Consider the following 14,391-nt stretch of genomic DNA (forward strand, 5'->3'; position numbering starts at 1 on the left):
TGTATCATCCTATCCGTTTATTTCATACTGGTAGAACAATCTGATGAGGTATTTTGCACTGTAAAATCATCCTATCCGTTTATTTCATACTGGTAGAACAATCTGATGGGGTATTTTGCACTGTATCATCCTATCCGTTTATTTCATACTGGTAGGACAATCTGATGGAGTATTTTGCACTGTATCATCCTATCTGTTTATTTCATACTGGTAGAACAATCTGATGGAGTATTTTGCACTGTAAAATCATCCTATCCGTTTATTTCATACTGGTAGAACAATCTGATGGGGTATTTTGCACTGTAAAATCATCCTATCCGTTTATTTCATACTGGTAGAACAATCTGATGGGGTATTTTGCACTGTATCATCCTATCTGTTTATTTCATACTGGTAGGACAATCTGATGGAGTATTTTGCACTGTATCATCCTATCCGTTTATTTCATACTGGTAGAACAATCTGATGAGGTATTTTGCACTGTAAAATCATCCTATCCGTTTATTTCATACTGGTAGAACAATCTGATGGGGTATTTTGCACTGTATCATCCTATCCGTTTATTTCATACTGGTAGGACAATCTGATGGAGTATTTTGCACTGTATCATCCTATCTGTTTATTTCATACTGGTAGAACAATCTGATGGAGTATTTTGCACTGTAAAATCATCCTATCCGTTTATTTCATACTGGTAGAACAATCTGATGGGGTATTTTGCACTGTAAAATCATCCTATCTGTTTATTTCATACTGGTAGAACAATCTGATGGGGTATTTTGCACTGTAAAATCATCCTATCCGTTTATTTCATACTGGTAGGACAATCTGATGGGGTATTTTGCACTGTAAAATCATCCTATCCGTTTATTTCATACTGGTAGAACAATCTGATGGGGTATTTTGCACTGTATCATCCTATCCGTTTATTTCATACTGGTAGAACAATCTGATGGGGTATTTTGCACTGTATCATCCTATCCGTTTATTTCATACTGGTAGAACAATCTGATGAGGTATTTTGCACTGTAAAATCATCCTATCCGTTTATTTCATACTGGTAGAACAATCTGATGAGGTATTTTGCACTGTATCATCCTATCCGTTTATTTCATACTGGTAGAACAATCTGATGAGGTATTTTGCACTGTATCATCCTATCTGTTTATTTCATACTGGTAGAACAATCTGATGAGGTATTTTGCACTGTATCATCCTATCTGTTTATTTCATACTGGTAGAACAATCTGATGGGGTATTTTGCACTGTAAAATCATCCTATCTGTTTATTTCATACTGGTAGAACAATCTGATGAGGTATTTTGCACTGTAAAATCATCCTATCCGTTTATTTCATACTGGTAGAACAATCTGATGAGGTATTTTGCACTGTAAAATCATCCTATCCGTTTATTTCATACTGGTAGAACAATCTGATGAGGTATTTTGCACTGTAAAATCATCCTATCTGTTTATTTCATACTGGTAGAACAATCTGATGAGGTATTTTGCACTGTAAAATCATCCTATCCGTTTATTTCATACTGGTAGGACAATCTGATGGGGTATTTTGCACTGTATCATCCTATCCGTTTATTTCATACTGGTAGAACAATCTGATGAGGTATTTTGCACTGTATCATCCTATCCGTTTATTTCATACTGGTAGAACAATCTGATGGGGTATTTTGCACTGTATCATCCTATCCGTTTATTTCATACTGGTAGAACAATCTGATGAGGTATTTTGCACTGTATCATCCTATCCGTTTATTTCATACTGGTAGAACAATCTGATGAGGTATTTTGCACTGTATCATCCTATCCGTTTATTTCATACTGGTAGAACAATCTGATGAGGTATTTTGCACTGTATCATCCTATCCGTTTATTTCATACTGGTAGAACAATCTGATGAGGTATTTTGCACTGTAAAATCATCCTATCCGTTTATTTCATACTGGTAGGACAATCTGATGGGGTATTTTGCACTGTAAAATCATCCTATCCGTTTATTTCACGTTTATTTCATACTGGTAGAACAATCTGATGGGGTATTTTGCACTGTAATCATCCTATCCGTTTATTTCATACTGGTAGAACAATCTGATGAGGTATTTTGCACTGTAATCATCCTATCCGTTTATTTCATACTGGTAGAACAATCTGATGAGGTATTTTGCACTGTATCATCCTATCCGTTTATTTCATACTGGTAGAACAATCTGATGAGGTATTTTGCACTGTAAAATCATCCTATCGTTTATTTCATACTGTATTGAACAATCTGATGAGGTATTTTGCACTGTAAATCATCCTATCGTTTATTTCATACTGGTAGAACAATCTGATGGGGTATTTTGCACTGTAATCATCCTATCCGTTTATTTCATACTGGTAGAACAATCTGATGAGGTATTTTGCACTGTATCATCCTATCCGTTTATTTCATACTGGTAGAACAATCTGATGAGGTATTTTGCACTGTAAATCATCCTATCCGTTTATTTCATACTGGTAGAACAATCTGATGAGGTATTTTGCACTGTAAATCATCCTATCCGTTTATTTCATACTGGTAGAACAATCTGATGAGGTATTTTGCACTGTAATCATCCTATCCGTTTATTTCATACTGGTAGAACAATCTGATGGGGTATTTTGCACTGTAATCATCCTATCCGTTTATTTCATACTGGTAGGACAATCTGATGAGGTATTTTGCACTGTAATCATCCTATCCGTTTATTTCATACTGGTAGAACAATCTGATGGGGTATTTTGCACTGTAAAATCATCCTATCCGTTTATTTCATACTGGTAGAACAATCTGATGGGGTATTTTGCACTGTAATCATCCTATCCGTTTATTTCATACTGGTAGAACAATCTGATGAGGTATTTTGCACTGTAAATCATCCTATCCGTTTATTTCATACTGGTAGAACAATCTGATGAGGTATTTTGCACTGTAAATCATCCTATCCGTTTATTTCATACTGGTAGAACAATCTGATGAGGTATTTTGCACTGTAAAATCATCCTATCCGTTTATTTCATACTGGTAGAACAATCTGATGGGGTATTTTGCACTGTAAAATCATCCTATCCGTTTATTTCATACTGGTAGAACAATCTGATGAGGTATTTTGCACTGTAAATCATCCTATCTGTTTATTTCATACTGGTAGAACAATCTGATGAGGTATTTTGCACTGTATCATCCTATCCGTTTATTTCATACTGGTAGAACAATCTGATGGGGTATTTTGCACTGTAAAATCATCCTATCCGTTTATTTCATACTGGTAGAACAATCTGATGAGGTATTTTGCACTGTAATCATCCTATCCGTTTATTTCATACTGGTAGAACAATCTGATGAGGTATTTTGCACTGTAAAATCATCCTATCCGTTTATTTCATACTGGTAGAACAATCTGATGGGGTATTTTGCACTGTAATCATCCTATCCGTTTATTTCATACTGGTAGAACAATCTGATGAGGTATTTTGCACTGTAATCATCCTATCCGTTTATTTCATACTGGTAGAACAATCTGATGGGGTATTTTGCACTGTAAATCATCCTATCCGTTTATTTCATACTGGTAGAACAATCTGATGGGGTATTTTGCACTGTAAAATCATCCTATCCGTTTATTTCATACTGGTAGAACAATCTGATGGGGTATTTTGCACTGTAAAATCATCCTATCCGTTTATTTCATACTGGTAGAACAATCTGATGGGGTATTTTGCACTGTAAAATCATCCTATCCGTTTATTTCATACTGGTAGAACAATCTGATGGGGTATTTTGCACTGTAAAATCATCCTATCCGTTTATTTCATACTGGTAGAACAATCTGATGGGGTATTTTGCACTGTAAAATCATCCTATCCGTTTATTTCATACTGGTAGAACAATCTGATGGGGTATTTTGCACTGTAAAATCATCCTATCCGTTTATTTCATACTGGTAGAACAATCTGATGGGGTATTTTGCACTGTAAAATCATCCTATCCGTTTATTTCATACTGGTAGAACAATCTGATGGGGTATTTTGCACTGTAAAATCATCCTATCCGTTTATTTCATACTGGTAGAACAATCTGATGGGGTATTTTGCACTGTAAAATCATCCTATCCGTTTATTTCATACTGGTAGAACAATCTGATGGGGTATTTTGCACTGTAATCATCCTATCCGTTTATTTCATACTGGTAGAACAATCTGATGGGGTATTTTGCACTGTAATCATCCTATCCGTTTATTTCATACTGGTAGAACAATCTGATGAGGTATTTTGCACTGTAAAATCATCCTATCCGTTTATTTCATACTGGTAGAACAATCTGATGGGGTATTTTGCACTGTAATCATCCTATCCGTTTATTTCATACTGGTAGAACAATCTGATGAGGTATTTTGCACTGTAATCATCCTATCTGTTTATTTCATACTGGTAGAACAATCTGATGGGGTATTTTGCACTGTATCATCCTATCCGTTTATTTCATACTGGTAGAACAATCTGATGGGGTATTTTGCACTGTAAAATCATCCTATCCGTTTATTTCATACTGGTAGAACAATCTGATGGGGTATTTTGCACTGTAAAATCATCCTATCCGTTTATTTCATACTGGTAGAACAATCTGATGGGGTATTTTGCACTGTATCATCCTATCCGTTTATTTCATACTGGTAGAACAATCTGATGGGGTATTTTGCACTGTAATCATCCTATCCGTTTATTTCATACTGGTAGAACAATCTGATGGGGTATTTTGCACTGTATCATCCTATCTGTTTATTTCATACTGGTAGAACAATCTGATGGGGTATTTTGCACTGTATCATCCTATCCTGTTTATTTCATACTGGTAGAACAATCTGATGGGGTATTTTGCACTGTAAAATCATCCTATCCGTTTATTTCATACTGGTAGAACAATCTGATGAGGTATTTTGCACTGTAATCATCCTATCCGTTTATTTCATACTGGTAGAACAATCTGATGGAGTATTTTGCACTGTATCATCCTATCCGTTTATTTCATACTGGTAGAACAATCTGATGGGGTATTTTGCACTGTATCATCCTATCTGTTTATTTCATACTGGTAGAACAATCTGATGGGGTATTTTGCACTGTATCATCCTATCCGTTTATTTCATACTGGTAGGACAATCTGATGGAGTATTTTGCACTGTATCATCCTATCCGTTTATTTCATACTGGTAGAACAATCTGATGGGGTATTTTGCACTGTATCATCCTATCCGTTTATTTCATACTGGTAGAACAATCTGATGAGGTATTTTGCACTGTAAAATCATCCTATCCGTTTATTTCATACTGGTAGAACAATCTGATGGAGTATTTTGCACTGTAAATCATCCTATCCGTTTATTTCATACTGGTAGAACAATCTGATGGGGTATTTTGCACTGTATCATCCTATCCGTTTATTTCATACTGGTAGAACAATCTGATGGGGTATTTTGCACTGTAATCATCCTATCCGTTATTTCATACTGGTAGGACAATCTGATGGAGTATTTTGCACTGTAAAATCATCCTATCCGTTTATTTCATACTGGTAGAACAATCTGATGGGGTATTTTGCACTGTATCATCCTATCCGTTTATTTCATACTGGTAGAACAATCTGATGGGGTATTTTGCACTGTATCATCCTATCTGTTTATTTCATACTGGTAGGACAATCTGATGGAGTATTTTGCACTGTAATCATCCTATCCGTTTATTTCATACTGGTAGAACAATCTGATGGGGTATTTTGCACTGTATCATCCTATCCGTTTATTTCATACTGGTAGAACAATCTGATGGAGTATTTTGCACTGTAAATCATCCTATCCGTTTATTTCATACTGGTAGAACAATCTGATGGAGTATTTTGCACTGTAAAATCATCCTATCCGTTTATTTCATACTGGTAGAACAATCTGATGGGGTATTTTGCACTGTAAAATCATCCTATCCGTTTATTTCATACTGGTAGGAACAATCTGATGGGGTATTTTGCACTGTAAAATCATCCTATCCGTTTATTTCATACTGGTAGGACAATCTGATGGGGTATTTTGCACTGTAAAATCATCCTATCCGTTTATTTCATACTGGTAGGACAATCTGATGGGGTATTTTGCACTGTAAATCATCCTATCCGTTTATTTCATACTGGTAGGACAATCTGATGGGGTATTTTGCACTGTAAAATCATCCTATCCGTTTATTTCATACTGGTAGGACAATCTGATGGGGTATTTTGCACTGTAAAATCATCCTATCCGTTTATTTCATACTGGTAGAACAATCTGATGGGGTATTTTGCACTGTATCATCCTATCCGTTTATTTCATACTGGTAGGACAATCTGATGGAGTATTTTGCACTGTAATCATCCTATCCGTTTATTTCATACTGGTAGAACAATCTGATGGGGTATTTTGCACTGTATCATCCTATCCGTTTATTTCATACTGGTAGAACAATCTGATGGGGTATTTTGCACTGTATCATCCTATCCGTTTATTTCATACTGGTAGAACAATCTGATGGGGTATTTTGCACTGTATCATCCTATCCGTTTATTTCATACTGGTAGAACAATCTGATGAGGTATTTTGCACTGTAAAATCATCCTATCCGTTTATTTCATACTGGTAGAACAATCTGATGGAGTATTTTGCACTGTAAAATCATCCTATCTGTTTATTTCATACTGGTAGAACAATCTGATGGGGTATTTTGCACTGTATCATCCTATCCGTTTATTTCATACTGGTAGAACAATCTGATGGGGTATTTTGCACTGTATCATCCTATCCGTTTATTTCATACTGGTAGAACAATCTGATGGGGTATTTTGCACTGTATCATCCTATCCGTTTATTTCATACTGGTAGAACAATCTGATGAGGTATTTTGCACTGTAAAATCATCCTATCCGTTTATTTCATACTGGTAGAACAATCTGATGAGGTATTTTGCACTGTATCATCCTATCCGTTTATTTCATACTGGTAGAACAATCTGATGAGGTATTTTGCACTGTAAAATCATCCTATCTGTTTATTTCATACTGGTAGAACAATCTGATGAGGTATTTTGCACTGTATCATCCTATCTGTTTATTTCATACTGGTAGAACAATCTGATGAGGTATTTTGCACTGTAAAATCATCCTATCCGTTTATTTCATACTGGTAGAACAATCTGATGAGGTATTTTGCACTGTAAAATCATCCTATCCGTTTATTTCATACTGGTAGAACAATCTGATGAGGTATTTTGCACTGTAAAATCATCCTATCCGTTTATTTCATACTGGTAGAACAATCTGATGAGGTATTTTGCACTGTATCATCCTATCCGTTTATTTCATACTGGTAGAACAATCTGATGGGGTATTTTGCACTGTATCATCCTATCCGTTTATTTCATACTGGTAGAACAATCTGATGAGGTATTTTGCACTGTATCATCCTATCCGTTTATTTCATACTGGTAGAACAATCTGATGAGGTATTTTGCACTGTATCATCCTATCCGTTTATTTCATACTGGTAGAACAATCTGATGAGGTATTTTGCACTGTAAAATCATCCTATCTGTTTATTTCATACTGGTAGAACAATCTGATGAGGTATTTTGCACTGTATCATCCTATCCGTTTATTTCATACTGGTAGAACAATCTGATGAGGTATTTTGCACTGTAAAATCATCCTATCCGTTTATTTCATACTGGTAGGACAATCTGATGGGGTATTTTGCACTGTAAAATCATCCTATCCGTTTATTTCATACTGGTAGAACAATCTGATGGGGTATTTTGCACTGTATCATCCTATCCGTTTATTTCATACTGGTAGAACAATCTGATGAGGTATTTTGCACTGTATCATCCTATCCGTTTATTTCATACTGGTAGAACAATCTGATGAGGTATTTTGCACTGTATCATCCTATCCGTTTATTTCATACTGGTAGAACAATCTGATGGGGTATTTTGCACTGTAAAATCATCCTATCCGTTTATTTCATACTGGTAGGACAATCTGATGGGGTATTTTGCACTGTAAAATCATCCTATCCGTTTATTTCATACTGGTAGAACAATCTGATGAGGTATTTTGCACTGTATCATCCTATCCGTTTATTTCATACTGGTAGAACAATCTGATGGGGTATTTTGCACTGTATCATCCTATCCGTTTATTTCATACTGGTAGAACAATCTGATGGAGTATTTTGCACTGTATCATCCTATCCGTTTATTTCATACTGGTAGAACAATCTGATGAGGTATTTTGCACTGTATCATCCTATCCGTTTATTTCATACTGGTAGAACAATCTGATGGGGTATTTTGCACTGTATCATCCTATCCGTTTATTTCATACTGGTAGAACAATCTGATGGGGTATTTTGCACTGTATCATCCTATCTGTTTATTTCATACTGGTAGAACAATCTGATGGGGTATTTTGCACTGTATCATCCTATCCGTTTATTTCATACTGGTAGAACAATCTGATGGGGTATTTTGCACTGTATCATCCTATCCGTTTATTTCATACTGGTAGAACAATCTGATGAGGTATTTTGCACTGTATCATCCTATCCGTTTATTTCATACTGGTAGGACAATCTGATGGGGTATTTTGCACTGTATCATCCTATCCGTTTATTTCATACTGGTAGAACAATCTGATGGGGTATTTTGCACTGTATCATCCTATCCGTTTATTTCATACTGGTAGAACAATCTGATGAGGTATTTTGCACTGTATCATCCTATCCGTTTATTTCATACTGGTAGAACAATCTGATGGAGTATTTTGCACTGTAAAATCATCCTATCCGTTTATTTCATACTGGTAGAACAATCTGATGAGGTATTTTGCACTGTATCATCCTATCTGTTTATTTCATACTGGTAGAACAATCTGATGAGGTATTTTGCACTGTAAAATCATCCTATCCGTTTATTTCATACTGGTAGAACAATCTGATGGAGTATTTTGCACTGTAAAATCATCCTATCCGTTTATTTCATACTGGTAGAACAATCTGATGAGGTATTTTGCACTGTATCATCCTATCTGTTTATTTCATACTGGTAGAACAATCTGATGGAGTATTTTGCACTGTAAAATCATCCTATCCGTTTATTTCATACTGGTAGAACAATCTGATGGGGTATTTTGCACTGTAAAATCATCCTATCCGTTTATTTCATACTGGTAGAACAATCTGATGGAGTATTTTGCACTGTAAAATCATCCTATCCGTTTATTTCATACTGGTAGAACAATCTGATGAGGTATTTTGCACTGTATCATCCTATCTGTTTATTTCATACTGGTAGAACAATCTGATGGAGTATTTTGCACTGTAAAATCATCCTATCCGTTTATTTCATACTGGTAGAACAATCTGATGGGGTATTTTGCACTGTATCATCCTATCCGTTTATTTCATACTGGTAGAACAATCTGATGAGGTATTTTGCACTGTAAAATCATCCTATCCGTTTATTTCATACTGGTAGGACAATCTGATGGGGTATTTTGCACTGTATCATCCTATCCGTTTATTTCATACTGGTAGAACAATCTGATGGGGTATTTTGCACTGTATCATCCTATCCGTTTATTTCATACTGGTAGAACAATCTGATGGGGTATTTTGCACTGTATCATCCTATCCGTTTATTTCATACTGGTAGAACAATCTGATGGGGTATTTTGCACTGTATCATCCTATCTGTTTATTTCATACTGGTAGGACAATCTGATGGGGTATTTTGCACTGTATCATCCTATCCGTTTATTTCATACTGGTAGAACAATCTGATGGGGTATTTTGCACTGTATCATCCTATCCGTTTATTTCATACTGGTAGAACAATCTGATGGGGTATTTTGCACTGTATCATCCTATCCGTTTATTTCATACTGGTAGAACAATCTGATGGGGTATTTTGCACTGTATCATCCTATCTGTTTATTTCATACTGGTAGAACAATCTGATGGGGTATTTTGCACTGTATCATCCTATCCGTTTATTTCATACTGGTAGAACAATCTGATGGGGTATTTTGCACTGTATCATCCTATCCGTTTATTTCATACTGGTAGAACAATCTGATGAGGTATTTTGCACTGTAAAATCATCCTATCTGTTTATTTCATACTGGTAGAACAATCTGATGGGGTATTTTGCACTGTAAAATCATCCTACCCGTTTATTTCATACTGGTAGAACAATCTGATGGGGTATTTTGCACTGTATCATCCTATCCGTTTATTTCATACTGGTAGAACAATCTGATGGGGTATTTTGCACTGTATCATCCTATCCGTTTATTTCATACTGGTAGAACAATCTGATGGGGTATTTTGCACTGTATCATCCTATCCGTTTATTTCATACTGGTAGAACAATCTGATGGGGTATTTTGCACTGTAAAATCATCCTATCCGTTTATTTCATACTGGTAGAACAATCTGATGGGGTATTTTGCACTGTAAAATCATCCTATCCGTTTATTTCATACTGGTAGAACAATCTGATGGAGTATTTTGCACTGTAAAATCATCCTATCCGTTTATTTCATACTGGTAGAACAATCTGATGGGGTATTTTGCACTGTAAAATCATCCTATCCGTTTATTTCATACTGGTAGAACAATCTGATGGGGTATTTTGCACTGTATCATCCTATCTGTTTATTTCATACTGGTAGAACAATCTGATGAGGTATTTTGCACTGTATAATCCTATCCGTTTATTTCATACTGGTAGAACAATCTGATGGGGTATTTTGCACTGTAAAATCATCCTATCCGTTTATTTCATACTGGTAGAACAATCTGATGGGGTATTTTGCACTGTATCATCCTATCTGTTTATTTCATACTGGTAGAACAATCTGATGGGGTATTTTGCACTGTAAAATCATCCTATCCGTTTATTTCATACTGGTAGAACAATCTGATGGGGTATTTTGCACTGTAAAATCATCCTATCCGTTTATTTCATAGGACAATCTGATGGGGTAACGTTACTTTGCACTGTAAAATCACCCTAACATAGCCTAATAAGAATCTTCGGCAAAGTAACACTGAATTATTTTATGTAGTCACAGACGCGAAGCAGAAACGCGCAGTAGGATTTTACGATGTGGTAGGATGAACCAATAGATATAGCTATAATTTTGCGCTACGGTAGGAAAATCTGACAAGGTAGGACAGATCGACAGAACAGGTGTCCTGACATTGTCCAACATCAAATGTGCAAACGTAATGCAAGCGGAACGCAACTGGGCTACTCGTTATTGTGTGGTTTAAGGACCGCTTATCAGTTTGGACCAGTGCAGCGCGAGACGATCAAGCCACACTGTTACACAGCGGTAATATAAGTTGGGGATATTTAATTTATTTTTATCAATCAATAAATTCCTCTTGAAACAAACTTTGTTGTATTATTTTAATTTAATACTGTGAAGCTGCTTTGATACAATCTGTATTGTGAAAAGCGCTATACAAATACTTGACTTGACTTAAAGCAGTGAGTCTTTTTCCTCTTTTGCAAATGTGACCCGCTTTTAAGAGGAATATTATTAGCTGTGTGTAATAATTACATGTATGTTGCCTTTAAAAGAGTTATAGATTTAGTGAGACTTCTGTTCTGCTTTCCAAACTTACCCATTGATTCCCTCCTGGTGACTATCCGTCATATTTTCTATTCAGCTCCCTATCGGTAACACGGAGACAGGGCTCGACAGTAACGCTCGTCTGCTTTAGGGCAAGTGAAGAGAATTTGACTTGCCTGGCCGGACAATGGCCTGATTAAACGGCACTAACAAAAATTAACCAAGGAAGCATCGAAATGCGAGACTGATACTGATTTTATTACATTCAGTGTAAATGGCCATTGATAATTGCAGTTTTTATATTAATGATTTATGACATATTATTTAGTTGAGCAACATCACACGACCAAGAGTGCAATAGTCAAAGACGAATTATAGAAGTTTAAGTTTACTGTGAAGCAAACATACACCTTTCAAACAAAATATATATTCTACAAAATAATTTGCTCTATAAAATTGCTATAAAATCAAAGCCATGTCTAACCAAGTTGTGTTCCAAACGTGAAGTTTATATCGCAAAAAAAGGCACAAAGTCTCTTTAACTGGACTGTTACCAGAAACGACTAAAGCATCTTTTTAGTCTACACTTGACCCATTACTACTAACACTATTATTATTCTATTCTATCTATTTCTTTCTATTTATTAAAAGAAAACATGTACTGTGCTAGATTTACATAGTGTTGCCCTGTTGGTAGTTTAACTGCTTCTAATGAAATGTTTAGTGAATCTAAGAAATGTGTTTTAAAATGTAAGCCACTTTATTCACTGTGCAATAATCAAACATGCGTATAAAAACATTTAAACTTGTATTTGTTAATCAGTGATTCAGAAATCGATACAGAGTAACAGTTTATCTATTGTTGTGCGAGACTTGACTAATGTTTTTAAAATGTTTCTACTTACTTTTCTTCAGATAAAAGACGTTCAGGCGGAAGACGTTCAGGTGGAGGGTGTGGATGATGATTTAACTTTAGGAATGAGCCGTGCTTCTTCACTAGCCGTGAGTTACAACTTTGATCTCTGTGAATTATTCTTTCATTGTAGAATCAAAGTCCAAATTAACTTTTACTTCACTGCCAAACATTATGACTTAATATCTTCAGTCCTTTTGCTTCTCTAGTAAATGTATCTTGATTTAAGAATGTTTAGATATTAGGGCTGGAAAACAAGAAGAACATCAGACATCTAAACATAAATAACGGCAAACTAAACTAAACACAATATTTATACTAAAGTGCAACAGAAGATAGTAAGATATCAGTTTCTTACTCCTATCTGAACCGATCTCAACCTGTATCATATGATATATTCCAATAGTGGCCAATAGAGAAACATAACAGGAATAAAACATCAGAATAAACATAAAAAAAGTATATAGAAATATACAGAAATACAGGAAAATCAGTATTGCATTACAAAATACATTTTTTAAATAACACATTCAATGTACTGTTACCTCAATAACCGAAGCAAAGAAACGATAATAAATGTACAATCCGTTCAGATATTGAGTTACAGTACTCTTATACATTTAAATGTTTAAATAACTTTAAACCAAAGCATTGTCTCCCGTCTCAAACTTCACAGATCATAATTAACCAAAAATGTTACATCAAACATAGTAACACACATAAGGGTAATTTTACAGTGATATGAAACCGCTGATGTGTTTGCTGTGAGATATAGGCCTCAAACGTTTAGATTTTTATTTGATATTTCCGAACTTTTATTGGAAATGTGGTTCTTAGACACATCTAAGACACTGATGTAATTTAATATACATTTAATAAAATTAGGGGAAAAATGCTCGTTATAAAGGTAAAAAAAGAAAATCTGATAAGAGAGTTTTCCAACAGTGATGTGATGAAACAATTTAAGTTTGAAGGGAGTAAAGCCTGTGTTTAGGCTATTAAGGAAATTTAATTTAGGCAAAAGAAGAACTTTTTTTAAAATAAATGTTATTTTTAAATCAGCCTACTTCAGTGTGATATTTTACCATATTATCATGCTTAACATTGAGAATTTTAATAATTGTAATGATCGGATGAAGATATCTAGATCAGAGAATATCATAGGTTCGGGCGGTTGGCGGGTGGATTATTTATTTTTAACAGGGGTGGTGTGGGGGTGGGATGTCCAAACCTACGCCCTTGGAAAGCATTGAGATAACAACATTGTTATGCGTCATGATTTGTATCGTCATAACCTCAAAGGGTTGGGCCTTATTAATATTGATAACACTTTTTATTTTTTAAACGCTGTTATGCGGATGAGCCGGAGTGTGTTAAGGGTTTTCTGTGAGAACGGTGTGTGCTAGCGTCCCCTAAGTTAATAACTAATGATCGTTGCAACGGAAGTGAATCAATCAAAACGTACTCGGTTACTAACGTAACCTCGGTTCTCTCTAGAAGAGGGAACGAGTACTGCGTAAGATATCTTACGCTGGGGGAAAATCCTTTTCCGCGAGATATTGAAGCCAAAAATTATCCTTAATTTTGTAATAATGCAAAACGCGTTGCAGCAGCAATGCAGACATAGGCGAGACAGCTCGCGCGCCTATTGGCTGCTCTGCGGCAACTGCAGCAGCCTATCGAGCGAGGCCTGGCGTGACGTCAGACCCAATCAGGGCACTTCGCGCCCGCTGCGTCACGTCCCGCCGAAATGGGCGTGGTCTAGGCCTATAAATA

The 14,391-nt window shown here is 35.6% G+C and overlaps 2 protein-coding genes across 2 annotated transcripts in view; one reads left to right on the forward strand and one right to left on the reverse strand.

Moving 5' to 3' along the window:
* Positions 1–14,391, forward strand: part of LOC309511386 (uncharacterized protein) — a 256,220-nt gene that overhangs the window by 216,636 nt on the left and 25,193 nt on the right. The window contains exon 2 of the mRNA XM_082186598.1: positions 12,633–12,704. Coding sequence (XP_082042724.1) covers positions 12,633–12,704 — 72 coding nt within the window. The remainder of the gene's footprint in view (positions 1–12,632; positions 12,705–14,391) is intronic.
* Positions 1–14,391, reverse strand: part of LOC309511360 (uncharacterized protein) — a 211,325-nt gene that overhangs the window by 138,332 nt on the left and 58,602 nt on the right. The window lies entirely within an intron of this gene.

This window comes from Leuciscus leuciscus (assembly GCF_965113295.1).
Source record: "Leuciscus leuciscus genome assembly, chromosome: 12".
Taxonomy (NCBI): domain Eukaryota; kingdom Metazoa; phylum Chordata; class Actinopteri; order Cypriniformes; family Leuciscidae; genus Leuciscus; species Leuciscus leuciscus.